The 13,780-nt window shown below is 38.2% G+C and overlaps 1 protein-coding gene and 2 pseudogenes across 1 annotated transcript; all 3 read left to right on the top strand.

Annotated features, from left to right (window-relative positions):
- The first annotated feature begins 1,601 nt into the window (after positions 1-1,601).
- On the top strand, positions 1,602-1,699 carry LOC120111813 (small nucleolar RNA R71; annotated as a pseudogene).
- Positions 1,700-4,507: 2,808 nt separating this feature from the next.
- On the top strand, positions 4,508-8,853 carry LOC148703383 (uncharacterized). Its single transcript, XM_088722960.1, has 5 exons — positions 4,508-4,517; positions 6,323-7,152; positions 7,243-7,308; positions 7,459-7,581; positions 7,894-8,853. The coding sequence occupies exons 1-5, from the start codon at positions 4,508-4,510 to the stop codon at positions 8,851-8,853; spliced, it is 1,989 nt and encodes a 662-aa protein (XP_088579086.1).
- A 742-nt stretch (positions 8,854-9,595) lies between these two features.
- On the top strand, positions 9,596-10,126 carry LOC148703382 (secreted RxLR effector protein 161 pseudogene; annotated as a pseudogene).
- The last annotated feature ends 3,654 nt before the right edge of the window (positions 10,127-13,780 follow it).

Genomic DNA, 13,780 nt, shown 5'->3' with positions numbered 1-13,780 from the left:
GTTTACCTATACTAAAGACGTTCAGTTCCAAGGTCATATTGCCAAAAGAAAGCTTTATGACACCATTCCTACAATTGATCAATGCATTAGAAGTTGCAAGGAATGGACGTCCTAAGATGACTGGAATCTGAGATGGTGAATTGGAAGCCGGATGTGTGTCCAGTATGATAAAGTCGACAAAAAAATAGAACTTGTCTACTTGGACCAACACATCTTCGATAATTCCTCTAGGAACCTTCACTGACCTGTCAGCTAATTGTAAGGTCACAGTTGTTGGCTTCAACTCACCCAAACCGAGTTGCTCATATACCGTATATGGCAACAAGTTCACACTCGCTCCTAAATCCAGCAATGCTCGCTCAATCCTAAAATTGCCAATGATGCACGAAATAGTTGGGCAACCTGGATCCTTAGATTTAGGAAGAATGTTATGCTGTAAAATTGCACTCATATTTTCAGCCAGAAATGCCTTCTTCTTGACATTTAAACGACGCTTGACAGTGCACAAATCTTTTAAAAATTTTACATAGGAAGGCACTTGTTTGATTGCATCAAGAAGAGGTACATTAATTTTTACTTGCTTAAAAAGATCAAGAATTTCAGAGTTTGGTTCAAGCTTTTGCAAGGGCTTTAATCTTTGTAGAAATGGTGCAGGAAAAGGACATTTGATTTTTTCAGTAGATGTTGGTGTTTCAGTTTCTTCGTTATCCTTTTCTTTTGTCTTTAAAGGGTCAGAATCAGGTATGCCTTGAGTTTGTTCTGAAACTGGTTGGTCAATAACTTTTCCACTTCGCAAAGTTATTATACTCTTCGCTTGTTCTTTATGCGAAGTTGAAGATGATGCATTGCTACCGCCGTAGACTTGAGGGTTAGGTTGTGGTTGAGCTGGTAGCTTAGCCTTCTCTTGAGCACTTAAAGCAGTGGTCAGCGTTGTCAGTTGATTTCTTAATTCATCATTGATTTTAGCTTGACCTTGCATGGAAGATTGCAAAGTTTCTTCGAGACTGAATTTTTGAGGGGGTGCATGTGCATAATGAGGTTGCGGAGGTGGAGGAGTTGGGTTATATACTTGTTGAGGTTGGTCATTCCTCCACCTGAAATTTGGATGGTTCTTCCATCCAGGGTTGTAAGTACCCGAAAAAGGATTATTGAAAGATTTTTGATAGGTATTCATAACATTGGCCTGATCGTGCAAGACTTCTTTGAATGTGGGTATTGTAGGGCAATCAGTGGTGAGATGGCCAGGCATCTCACAAATTCTACAACACTCGCTGTTATGTTCTACGGTCTTGACGGGTTCAATCCTTCTAAGTTCAATTTCCTCTACCTTCCTAGTAAGGGCTGCCATTTTAGCCTGAATATCATCCTGAGTACGAAGGTTGTAAAGGCCCCCGTGTCCAATGCTAGTAGGCTTAGGCAAAGGTTTATTCATTCTATCCCCTGTATCCCATAATTGTGCAGTCTCTGCGAGAGAATCGAAATAGTCCCATGCCTCATCGGATTGCTTTTCCAGAAATAGACCATTGCACATAGTCTCTATAAATTGTTTTAACTGTGGAGACAATCCTTCGTAAAAGAAACTAATGGTTCTCCATGTTTCAAACCCATGATGAGGACAAAAGAGAAGCAAATCTTTAAATCTCTCCCAGCGTTTATAAAATGTTTCATGGTCTTTTTGTTGGAAATTACTAATGTGCCTTTTCAAAAAGTTAGTCCTTTGTGCGGGAAAGAATTTTTTCAAGAATTCTCTTTGCATATCATGCCATGTTCCTAGCGATCTAGGTCTCAAGGAGTTCAGCCATGTTTTGGCTTTATCCTTTAAGGAAAAAGGGAACAAGGTCAATTTAAGGACATCTTCCGATACATTTGGCACTCTAAATGTGATGCTAATTTTCTCAAAATCCTTAAGGTGAAGATAAGGGTTCTCGGATTTCATTCCATGATACTTAGGCAGCAATTGAATTACTCCTGGTTTGATTTCAAAGTGTCCTACGTTTTCAGGAATAATCATGCATGAAGGTTGTCTAGTCCTAGTAGGATGTAAGTATTGTCGAAGTGTCATAACTGGGGGTCTACCTTTATCACCATGGTGACTTCTTACATCATCATCAGCCATCTCACCAGATCTGAGATTTTGCGAAAGAGTTTCAATATTTTGGTTTAAGGAATTGTCAAAAGTTTTTCGATTCAAACATCCAGTGTTGTCCCTATTCCAACCTAGCATACAAAATTTAATTAATTTTTTTTTATATTTTTTTTAAATAAATATAAATATAAGTACCAACTAAAGATACCCTAAAACGACACCCTAAAATAAAAATCTATTCACAATCAAACATGCAACAAAACATTACACCTCAATTTCTAATATTTTTCTTAAATTTCTAGACATCTCCTAACTGGTTTGAAGAGGGCACCTAAGCCTCCAATCCGGTCTAATGAACCGAGTTGACCAGGTAAGCTCCCAGGTAAGTGGAGGGGTCACGATGCGTTCACAAAGGTCCCACTTAAAACCCACTTGCCTCGAACAGATGAACTGTCTCCCTTATAGGGACAAAGCTTGCCTAGACATCACCTAAGCCACCGAGCGAAATTGGTACAACTTTCGGTGGTCTTCGTCCTATTGAGCTCGAATATCCTTAGGGGCCAACGTCTAGTTGATTTTAGTTAAGCTTAGAATATTTATGCAATGGGGTGATTTTTGGGCTAAGGACGAGTGATGAAATCCCGACCTTATCTTTTTAAATGGGTTCAGCCCTTAGAATATTTTATGCTGATGCTTTATACTATATGCAACAATCAAGAGATTTTTTTTTAATGTTTTATGACATGACATTAAATTTCATTGAATAGGTGATCAAGCAAATTATTTATTTTTTAAAATTTTATGAGTTGAAGTTTGAAATTTGAATTCTGAAATTTGAAATTTGAAATTTTAGGTTTTTCCTCTCTCTTTTTTTTTGAATAATCACCCTTGATCTTTTCTTAAAGTTTTTTTCTTAAATTTTCAATTAGCAACAAGGGTTAATGAGATATGATAACAATAAAATTCTGATTCTAAAAAAAAATTAAATGCAGAAAATTAAAAATAGAAAGCAGCAAGGTTTCGTATTAATCTAATGGTCTTAAAAGTTTCAGAATGTCAATCAGACCGTTCGCACTTTTGTGCTCTCATCATAGGTATTTGATTGATCAAAGATTTCTCTTTTTCCTCTTTTTTAATGGTTTTGTGGTACCTCTTCTTCAATAATATATTCTCTTCTATGTTTTCCCCAACTTCAGGTCAGAACTTATCCTATTGAAATGAATTTGGTTTGCACATACTTGTTTGTGCTGTTGTTTGATTTATTTATTTTGATCCTTGTACTTACTAGGTGTAATTTGGGCAGTTTGAAGTAGCTTGGGCGCTCACTAACATCTCCTGAAGGACCTCAGAGAACACCAAGGTTGTGATAGATCATGGGGTTGTCCAGATATTTATTAAGTTTCTCAGTTCCCCAAGTGATGATGTTCGTGAGCATGTACATAGGGATCTGTATATTTAGAATCTAGATTTTTTTAACCAATAAATATACTTGTTGATAACTCTGAATAGGTTTATTTTTTGAGAGACCTTAGGTAGTTTTTGATCCTAACACCCCCATCGGCGACCACTACCTCCTCAAATCCACAAAAAACCGTTAAGAAAACCTTCCATTGATGAATATGTGCACAATGTATACAGAGTTTTAATTTTTTTTTAAATAATTTATTTAAAAAAATAATTATAACAATGCTTTAAAGCATTGTTATAAAAACTATTGGTGGTTAAAAGTGGACGCTTTTAAGCATCGCTAGCTGTTGATGCTTATAAGCATCCCTAAAAGTCGACAGTTAGTGATGCTTAAAAAAACGTTGACAAATTTTTTTTCCAATCTCACATTGTCGATGCTTTTGCGACGCTTTATAAAGCGTCGGTAATAAAATTGACAATGCTTATAAGCGTTGATATAGGCAATAAAAAGTATCGGCAATACCTGATTTTTTTAAAGTAGTGTCAAGTATTGCCATGTGTATATATATATATATATGTTATAGAACAAACATAAAAAGGGAAAATAAAGAAAACATCTATTACCCAATTGATGTCATTAAACTTTCTCACGATGGTAGTCCCAGCTGTAAGAATATTATAAATTAATATTCTATTAAAGTGTTCCACACACCCTATAATACCCAATTAAAGAATTATGGGTCATTACTAGTCCAATTGTATTTATGGGTAGAAAACCTATTAAAAGAGTCTTTTGGTTTTCTTGCTTGTAAGAGCCTTTTTGGTTTTCTTGCTGGTAGAAAACCTATTAAAAAAGTCCTTTAGTCTTCTTGATGGTGGAAGACCTATAAAAGAAATGAGAGACTCTAAGGTTCATACCTACAATATAATTTGTGCCTCTAACCATCGTGAGACACTCTTGAGGAACATTGTTAGGGTGATCCTTCTCTCTAAAAGCAAGGACAGATTTTAGCAATGGATACAGGTATGTCTTTATAGTTTTATATTCCGCATTGATTGTGATTAACATGATAATCCAAGATCTTCTTGATGTATTTTCATATTTGAAAATATAACATTTGGTATCAGAGCTATTGTTGTGGATTATTATGTTTGTCCATTGATATTAAGAATCTGCCATCAAATAAGGTTTGGAGATTATGATGGATTTATGTACTTCATTTCTGTCTACTTAGTTTTATAACCTATTATCAAAAATTTGTTCTAGAGCTATATAAATATGCATGCCTTCCACGTGTTTGTCAAATTGACTCATCAACATTTCCTTTGTGGATACAGTTGCTGTATTGCATATTAGTTCTAAAAATTGTGGACAAGTTTTTCACAGTTGTATATTCATACTAAGCATTCCTATAGAAGTTATTAGTGGCAAAATAAACTTCTCTGCATTTTGTTTGTCCATACCTCTGTTTAGTTCTTAAAATATTTTATGTCCTTCTGCTCATATCAAGGAGTATTCCTCATTTTTTTTGAAGTTGCTATGGTTGTTGTGCCTGTTATTATTGATACAGTTTGGCTTGGTCTGAATTGATTTTGGGCTCATAAAAGTAAGGTTTCCGTATACTAAATTTGAATTTTACATGACCTGACGTAAATTTGACCCAACAGGCTTGGAAATTGGAACATTGTATTTCATGCATAAATGACAAATCCACTGCTTACACCTACAGTGTTATGTTGATAGAATTCATAACAAATTTTTTTTTTTCAGATTCCTCGTGTTGTTCTCTTCTGAAACGTCCTCATTCACAGTTTAAATGAATGAAAGTTCAAGTAAACCTTTTTCAATCATTTATACAGTTCCTGTCTATTTTGGTCCATGGCATATTCTGATGCATCTTGCTTGCTCAAGTATGGAACCCCATTTCATCCATCTGAATCCATTCCATTTTATTAGCACTTGACATGAACTTTAGAAGAGATTGCCCATATTGTCATTGTAATCATCTAAGATGAGCAATGGGTACAGAGAAAGTGCATGTCCAATCTTTGCACAAGTTGCTGGATAATCTTAGTCCAACAATATGAGTACCGGCCTTATGTTTAACCAAGGTTTGGGCTGGCCTTGCGCCCATGAACAGTAGGTGGGGGTTGACTTGAACCTGCCCAGAATGATTATTATATTATTATTTTTAATATTATTTTATTTTCAAAAAAAATGGTGAAAATTATTTGTATTACCTCTAGATTACCTTATGCCCATTATGTGTTAAATTCTTAACTATTAATTGAATTTTATTATGGTTGGGCATGTATTTGTTTGAAGAAATCTTAGTCCATTATATGTAAAATTTCATTATTACTTGATGAATTTTATTTATTGATTGGACATGAATTGTTTGAGGTAATCTATTTGTACTAAAATCAAGTGAGAATTTGTTTGCCCAAAGGTACAAAATCTTACCTGATTTTAGATGGCAAATATTTGACATCATAATTATGAATGGATAATATTGGAGGGAACACTTATATGTTAGGATCCTCCCAAAGGTTGGATCTTAATGATACGATTAGTTCATCCACTAATTTTTAATGTTGGAAGGAACAATTTGTATGTGAAAATTTCCTACCCAAAGGAGGAATTTTGATGATACTACTAGTTCATCCACAAAATTTAAATGCCGGAAGGAACACTTGTATGTTAGGATCCTCCCAAAGGTTGGATTTTAATGATACCCTAGTTCATCCAATATGATTTAAATTCTGATTATTATATTTATGAGTGTCTAATTCAAAGCATTAATGTGATTAAATTGAAATTCTTTGCAGTAAGTGTACCGGTCTCTTTACATTCACAAGCATCATCTGTTCCTATGTTGAATGGGAGTAACTTTTCAGAATGGATGGAGAGGGTCAGATTCACCTTAGGAGTTCTTGATCTAGATTTATCCCTTTTGACCCCAAAACCAGCTGCTCTTACTGAAAACAGTAGCAAAGATGAGAAAGACAATTTCAAAGCCTGGGAGAGATCAAATAGGTTGAGCCTCATATTTTTAAGAATGACCATAGCTGGAAACATCAAACACTCACTCCCTAGTACAGAGGATGCCAAAACCTTTTTGACAAGTGTTGAGGAGAGATTTCGCTCAGCAGATAAGTCTTTAGCGGGGACCTTAATGGCTAGACTTACCATCATGAAATATAATAGGGCTAAGGGAATGCAAGAGCATATCCTTGAGATGATAAATATAGCTGCCAAACTTGAAACTCTACGAATGAAAGTAGAGGAGTCCTTTATTGTTCAATTCATCGTGAACTCATTGCCACCTCAGTATGGTCCATTCCAGATGCACTACAATTCTATCAAGGATAAATGGAAGGTGAATGAGTTGGCTAGTATGGTGGTTCTGGAGGAGATAAGATTAAAACAACAAGGAACTTTTTCTGCTAATTTTGAGACTCAAGAAGCTGGAAAGAAAAAGCACCATTATGGGAAAGGAAAGAAACAAGCACCACCAAAGGGAAAGGGACCTGCTAAAGGCAATCAGGTTCAAGGAAAGGATACAAAATATCATTTCTGTAGGAAGCCTGGACACATGAAAGCTGAGTGTCCAAAACGTAAGGCTTGGTTCGAAAAGAAGGGTAAGTTTTATGCTTGTGTATGTTTCGAATCAAATCTTGTAGGCGTTGCTTCTAAAACTTTGTGGTTAGATTTGGGTGCTAATGTTCATATTTTCTTAACAATGCAGGGATTCCTTACAAGCCGTACCCCAAATCCAATTGAGCGTTTCATCTTCATGGAAAATGAGAATAAGGTTGAAGTTTTAGTCATTGGAACCTTTCGTTTAATTTTAAGTACTGGTCATTGTTTAGACCTTCATGATACTGTTTTTGTGCCTTCTGTAAGGCATAATTTGATTTCCTTGTCAAGACTTGACATTGATGGCTATTCGTTTTCCTTTCAGAATGGTTGTTTTAGTTTATTTAAGAATGTTATTCCTATTGGTTCTGGTTTTCTTTCTAATGGCCTTTATCAGCTTTGCCTTGATAATACCTTTGTTAAAGATGTTTACATCCAACACCATGAAGTTTGCATTGGAATGAAAAGGAACATGATTAATGAAAAGTCTTATGACTTGTGGCATAAAAGGTTGGGGCATATCTCCAAAAAAAGGTTACAGAGATTAGTAAAGAAAGGGATTCTTCCGATTTTGGATTTTACTGATCTCGGTATGTGTGTGGATTTCATTAAAGAAAAGTAAACCAAACATACAAAGAAAAGTGCCACAAGGAGTAAAGAGCTTCTTGAAATAATTCATACAGATATATGTGGACCTTTCTCCATAGAATGTTTTGGTAGAGAAAAGTATTTTATCACCTTCATAGATGATTTTTCATAGTATGGATATATTTATTTGCTACATGAGAAATCTCAAGCCGCTACAGTCCTTGAGATATTTCTCACTGAGGTTGAAAGGCAATTAGATAGAAAGGTGAAAATTATTAGATCAGATCGAGGTGGTGAGTACTATGGTAGATATGATGAATCGGGTCGTAACCCTGGCCCATTTGCCAAACTTCTTGAACAACATGGCATTGTGGCACAATATACTATGCCTGGTACGCTTCAGCAGAATAGTATTGCTGAGAGGCGTAATCGGACATTACTGGATATGGTTAGGAGTATGATAAGCAATTCTACCTTACCTAAGTCATTGTGGAGTGAAGCTCTTAAGACTGCTGTGTATATCTTAAACCGTGTCCCTAATAAGTCAGTTCCAAAAACTTCTTTTGAGTTATGGACTGGAAGGGTACCAAGTTTGAGACATATGCATGTATGGGGTTGTCCAGCTGAAGCAAGGCTTTACAGTCCACATGAAAAGAAATTGGATCCTAGAACCGTAAGTGGGCACTTTATTGGTTACCCAGAGAGATCCAAAGGGTGTAGGTTTTATTGTCCCAACAATAGTCCGAGAATAGTAGAAACTAGAAATGCCAAATTCCTTGAGCTTAGTGAAGTTAGTGGGAGTAAAGAATTGAGGGATGTAATCATTGAGGAATTGCGGGTTGATATTCCAATACCCACTTTTGCAGAAAGCATTATTGTTCTGCCTAATGATCATTCTAATGATACTGTGGAGCAAATAAATAATGATCTATCTCATAATGAGAATGCCACTGATGAACAAGCTATGGAGATACCAGAACAGATGATGTTACGCATATCTCAGAGGGAACAGAGACCTGCTATTTCATCTGATTATGTAATGTATATCCAAGAACATGAATTTGACATTGGAACAAGTAATGATCCAGTTACGTTTTCACAAATTAAAGGAAGAAGTGATTCTGACAAATGAATTGATGCCATGAAGGAAGAGTTAAAATCTATGGCCCAAAACAAAGTTTAAGATCTTGTTGAATTGCCTGAAGGATGCAAAAGGGTCGGATGTAAATGGGTTTTCAATAGAAAACATGACTCTAAAGGCAATCTGCAACAATATAAAGCCAGACTTGTGGCCAAAGATTTTATTCAGAAACAGGGTATTGATTATAAAAAGACTTTTTCTCCAGTATCTAAAAAGGACTCTTTTAGAATCATTATGGTATTGGTGGCTCATTTCGATTTGGAGTTGCACCAAATGGATATGAAAATGGCCTTTTTTGAATGGAAGTTTGGATGAAGAGGTCTACATGGAGCAGCCGGAAGGCTTCTCTGAAGAGGGTAAAGGTCACTTGGTTTGTAAGCTCAATAAGTCAATCTATGGACTTAAACAAGCTTCTCGACAATGGTATCTAAAGTTTCATAATACTATTATTACCTTTGGATTTAAGAAAAACGTCGTTGATCGATGTATATATCTAAAGGTCAGTGGGAGCAACTTTTTTTTTCTAGTTCTGTATGTTGATGACATATTGTTGGGCAGTAGTGATATGGGTTTACTGTATGAAACAAAAAGTTTTTTCTCAAAAAATTTTGAAATGAAAGACATGGGTGAGGCATCTTTCGTGATTAGAATCGAAATTTTTTGAGACTGAAAACGATGATTGTTGGGATTGTCTCAAAAAAGTTATATAGAAAGAATTCTTGAGAGATTTGGCATGAAAGATTGTTCATCCTTAGATACCCCGATAACGAAAGGTGATAAGTTTAGCATCTCACAATATCCCAAGACTGATTGGGAGCGGAAGGAGATGGAAAAGATTCCGTATGCATCTGTTGTGGGAAGATTGATATATGCGCAAACTTGTACGAGGCCAGATATCAGTTTTGCAGTTGGCATGCTTGGGCGTTACCAAAGTAATCCAGGAATATTCCATTGGAAAGCTGCGAAGAGGGTACTGCGCTATTTGCAAGGAACGAAAGATTATTTGCTCACTTTTAGAAGAATTGATAATCTAGAGGTGATCGGATACTCAGACTCTGATTTTGCTGGTTGCTCAGATAGCAGGAAATCCACTTCTGGTTATATGTTTTTGCTAGCAGGTGGAGCTATTTCCTGGAAGAGTATGAAGCAAACTATTACTGCTTCGTCTACAATGGAGGCTGAGTTTGTGGCGTGCTTTGAAGCCACAGTGCATGGTTTATGGCTGAGGAACTTTATCTCGAACTTGAAGTTGTTGACTTTATAGCCAAGCCACTGAGAATTTATTGTGATAATTCCTCTGTAGTCTTTTTCTCCAAGAATGACAAGTATTCTAATAGTGCGAAGCATATGAAGCTCAAATACCTTAGTGTCAAGGAGAAAGTACAGAAATAAACAGTATCCATAGAACACATCGAGACTTCACTTATGGTTGCTGATCCTTTGACGAAAGGATTAACAGGAAAGAAATTTAAACGACATGTTGACGGTATGGGTCTTATGTATTTATCCATGTTTTGAACATGCTAGTGAGCTCATTAATATATTGAATGTTTTCTTCAAGACGTACATAGATATCCAAGTATAATTGTTTCTGTTTTCTTGTTTTCCACTTATATGTACATTGAATTGTATGAATAAAAGATGACAAGAAAAATGTCTGAAATAGACATGAATATGAACCCAAGGCATAATGAATTCCTATAAAAGATCATGTTGAATGAAGTTGCTAGTCTTGTGCTACATAGAAGGAATTTTGTTGATTAAATAACAAATGACCGCATTGGTAACCAATTTGACATTGATATAATGGAACTCATATGAAGTATATTGGACTAGGAAGGTTTTCTAATGAAAAGTATGCACGTGTATGATTTTAATGTCATAACCCATAATAGTCGTTTACAAAATTAAAAAAAAAAGGTTTTGAAATATTTTCAAATTACATAGAATGTTTTATTTTGTTTTATGGGTGTATGGGTCAAGTGGGAGAATGTAAGAATATTATAAATTAATATTCTATTAAAGTGTCCTACACACCCTATAATACCCAATTAAAGGATTATGGGTCATTACTAGTCCAATTGTATTTATGGGTAGAAAACCTATTACAAGAGCCTTTTGGTTTTCTTGCTCGTAAGAGCCTTTTGGCTTTTTTGCTGGTAGAAAACCTATTAAAAGAGTCCTTTGGTCTTCTTGATGGTAGGAGACCTATAAAAGAAATGAGAGACTCTATGGTTCATACCTACAATATAATATGTGCCTCTAACCACTGTGAGACACTCTTGAGGAACATTGTTAGGGTGATCCTTCTCTCTAAAAGCAAGGACAGATTTTAGCAATGGATACAAGTATGTCTTTATAGTTTTATATTCCACATTGATTGTAATTAACATGATAATCCAAGATCTTCTTGATGTATTTTCATATTTGAAAATATAACACCAGCAACAAAATGTAATATTCTCTTTATTTACATAAGGCTGATAGGGGAACTTCAAGTAAATAGTGGTTGAGGCTGATAAGACCATTCATTCAAACATGCCAAGTGAGCATTCTATAACAGGTAGGGTTGTTAACGAGCCGAGCCGAGCCCGAGCCTCCTCAGGCTCGGCTCGGCTCGTCCCACGAAATTTTAGGCTCGGGCTCGGTACCGAGCCTTGTATCGAGCTCGGGCTCGGGCTCGTAAAGCCCGTTTTCCCGAACCCGAGCCGCTCGGGCCGAGCGTGAGCCGAGCTCTGGGACGGCGACTAGGGGATGGGGATGGGCGGGCGGGAGAGAGAAGAAAGAAAGAAAGAAATAAAGAAGAAGGGAAGAATGAAAGAAAGAAAAAAAAAAGGAGAAGAGTGGACTCACCTCGTCACGTGCGGCGGCCGCCGGCTTCGGCCGCGAGCACCGCTGGCACGGCGTCGGCTGCAGACACGGCCGAAGACGCCATTACATCCTATCATGGCTAGGCTGAGGGGTGCGGGAGATGGGAGAGTGCAGTGGGGCGGTGATGTCTTTTAAGGGGTGTTTGATTGCTTTTTGCTGCGGCGAATAACAGTGGTAGATATTTTGCTTGAGGGAAGAGGGGGGAGCGTCGGAGTTTCCCATCGCTACACCAATATCGAAGCACTAGTCCTGTATGGCAACTGGGTGTGAGCTTTTAAAAGCTAGCAAGTGCGGGTGGGCCCGTCGGGGGGAGGGAAGAGGGGAAAAAAAAGGGTCAGGAACGTCGTTCGATGCCCAGATCAACACTGTGTTCACGGCCATGTCCGCCGTCAAGTACAACGACGTTAAAGTCGTGGTCCCTGACACGGGGTGGCCGTCGAAGGGGGATGCAAACGAGACAGGGGCAGGGGCGGCATGCGGCGTGTGCTGTCAGGGATTGCCGGGATGCCGTGGCGGCCACAGGCGGACCTGGACGTCTGCCTGTTCGCCCTCTTCAACGAGGACCAGAAGCCGGAGCCCACCTCGGAGAGGAACCATGGCGGCATGGCCTCTTCTACCAGGAAAACCAAATCCAAAGCCATGCGGAATTGGCTCGGCCTGCTCCGTGCTTGATACCAGGCAGTGAAGTCGCGAGCCCAAACGGGCTCGTGAGCTGCTCGGGCTCGAGCTCGGGTTTAAATGAGCCTCATTTTAGGCTCGGGCTCGGGCTTGTTTGACTAACGGGCCGAGCTCGAGCCGAGCTCTTACCGGGCCGAGCCCGAGCCAAGCACGAGCAGCTCGGCTCGTTAACAGGCCTAATAACAGGCACATCAGTTAAGTGGGAGATGTTAAGGGTTAGGGCTCGAGGGGCACCCTCCTCCTCCTCTCTTTTTTTTTTTGTTATCTTTTAAAAAGACATGCATATAATTAGTGGATTTTCTCGTGAGTATTTAGCTCAGAATGTAAAATTTCATTAAAATCAAAATATCTTTTCAACATTTGTCAAAAAATATTTTTAGAAATAAGATCTAAAATAAAGCTGCTCCTAAGCAGATTTTTTTAACTTTTTTGACAAAGATAAATCAGCTTCTAGATTTTTTACGAAATATCACTATGCCAAATGGAACCAAAGCGGAAGATGAACGTGCTTGTCAAAGTAGGTAGAAATAAAAAACAAAAAAGCCTGTGAACGTGCAACTTTTTCTTCAGATAAGTTAAAAAAGGTTCAAAAAAAAAACCAAATGCAATTGCAGTTACCAATCGTCCTCCCATATTTTCAATGGATCAAATTCAACAGATCTTTGACATGACCATGACCTGCTTGGTCAATTAATCTGGAATAGGTCCATCCTGCAGCTCGGTCCACGTTTTGCCAGTCCGCTCGAGCCCGGTCGGTCATCAGCCCTCAGGATGGTGCCGCTCTCTCAAACTCACGCTGCTCCAAACTTCAGAATCCCGGCATGAAACCCAAAATACACGCTTTCAGTTATAACCCCGTACGTAGATTAGATGTTCCATTGTCCTCGTGAATGCCCCTCACCGTCAAACCGTTTACAGCGTCCAGTCTTTTTTGGAGAAAAACGCTGATTGGACTTCCAACTATTGAATTCGTGCAAACCTACGCAAGCCCAACCTTGTCAACTGATGAGAGATGGAAAAGTTTCTAGCTATATAAAGAGCTGCGTTCCATTCGCCTCCTTTGTCCCTATCTATTCCACCATCAAACATCCACCATTTTAATTCCACAAACGAGGTACTCAGAGTCCAGTAAAACTTGTAGAGATGGGTCTTTGCTCCAGAGAATTTCTGTTGCTTCTCCTTCTGGTGATCTCAAGTTTGAATCCATTTTTGGCATCTGCCAGGCCTTTGGAAGGAGAGTGGGGCGCGGAGGACGGTGGGCTCATTCTGCAGGTTCTGAGAGGTCCGGTGACACCTTCAGGGCCTTCGGGGTGCACCCACAACCCAGGTAACCATGGTGGTCCTTGTCGCACTCGTTGACATGTTAGCC

This window comes from Phoenix dactylifera, chromosome 5 (assembly GCF_051530095.1).
Source record: "Phoenix dactylifera cultivar Ajwa chromosome 5, Ajwa_hap1_PhDact_Kaust_v1.1, whole genome shotgun sequence".
Classification (NCBI taxonomy): domain Eukaryota; kingdom Viridiplantae; phylum Streptophyta; class Magnoliopsida; order Arecales; family Arecaceae; genus Phoenix; species Phoenix dactylifera.
This window is presented reverse-complemented; position numbering and strand designations above follow the sequence as displayed.

What these genes read in the sequence shown, in the direction of transcription:
- LOC148703383 (XM_088722960.1), top strand. An exon ending in AGGGTAAGTTTTATGCTTGT is followed by an intron (nt 7,153 to 7,242) that starts GTATGTTTCGAA and finishes TTAACAATGCAG; the next exon opens with GGATTCCTTACAAGCCGTAC. An exon ending in TCATGGAAAATGAGAATAAG is followed by an intron (nt 7,309 to 7,458) that starts GTTGAAGTTTTA and finishes TTTTCCTTTCAG; the next exon opens with AATGGTTGTTTTAGTTTATT.